Below are 1,140 nucleotides of genomic sequence, written 5' to 3'. Positions count from 1 at the left end.
CGTAGGTATATATATTCCAGATGATTGTACGTATGTCGAACATACACAGGTATATGAAAACAAATGCATTTATATATACCCAAATATTGGAATATAGTTGAATACTATGGCAAGAAGGCAATGGCTTGAGAAAGTAGACCTTTTGATATCAGGTATACAGGAGTGACGACAGACACTTCAGGGCTTGAACTGGTCACGGGCTAAACGTTATGAATTGCTCAATGATCACACGCAACTCCCGAATAGGGCTTCTAATGGCATATACGGCTTACTTCTTAGACTATATGGCTTTATGTTGTCTATCTATTCAACTGCGCTTGTATGGATGTATCTCATAATACTGCCTTGAGAGGCGGATAGCCTGGCCCCCGAATAAGGCTGCATATATAATAATGTGTGAAGGCCAGTATATGTTAATTCAGTGTCATTATGTGAGCTGGCGTAGGCACATCACTCTGTCTTAGGACTTTTTTATTTCACTTTTCACTTCTTGTGTGGTCACGGGTCATTGGTCACTGGTTCTCTCAGTTGTCACTTGTTTTTCGAAAATGATTTATGTCAAAATAAAAATAAACACTGATCTCAATACGGTTTACGTTAAAACGCATAAACTAGGAATAGATATACGCTTTTAAATTCAACGTATGTATTTACGATGGTGGCCCAATTGTGATAACATTTGGCGCATTTATGGAGCCCTATGGTTCAAACTGTCTAATATTATTCCATACAATGTTCGTTTAGTTCTCAAATTAGGCTTCATTTTTCCTAGCCTTTTGCCCCGTATTAAATATCTCCCCAGTTTGTAAACCGAATAAATAAGCATCTACGTTAACGGATTGAGGATAGTATCGTATTTTTTTAAGTTGTAGAGGGTTTTTTTTCCAAAAGCAATATGTGAGTCATCACTTTTTCTATTACATATTTCAGAGATCTTGCAGAAGAATCGGAACAATCACCGCCCAGTATTTTATTCAGAAATGAAAGTCATGAGCTTCACATCTCCCGATAATTGCAAAATCAAAAATGAATGCGTATAAACATGACCCTCTCTAGAGAAGAAATAAAAAAATATGCCTGATCGGACTATTGTCCGAAGGAATACAAATGCGCCTATTTTACATGGCCCTATATATATAT

At 36.8% G+C, this 1,140-nt stretch overlaps 1 protein-coding gene across 1 annotated transcript in view; it reads right to left on the bottom strand.

Moving 5' to 3' along the window:
* SARC_03307 (hypothetical protein) overlaps window positions 1–384 on the bottom strand; it is a gene marked incomplete at both ends in the record, with an annotated part of 3,561 nt that extends 3,177 nt beyond the window's left edge. The window contains one exon of the mRNA XM_014302901.1: window positions 342–384. Within this exon, the coding sequence (XP_014158376.1) occupies window positions 342–384 (43 nt within the window). The remainder of the gene's footprint in view (window positions 1–341) is intronic.
* Between the last annotated feature and the right edge of the window lie 756 nt (window positions 385–1,140).

This window comes from Sphaeroforma arctica (assembly GCF_001186125.1).
Source record: "Sphaeroforma arctica JP610 unplaced genomic scaffold supercont1.166, whole genome shotgun sequence".
NCBI classification, from domain to species: Eukaryota; class Ichthyosporea; order Ichthyophonida; genus Sphaeroforma; species Sphaeroforma arctica.
This window is presented reverse-complemented; position numbering and strand designations above follow the sequence as displayed.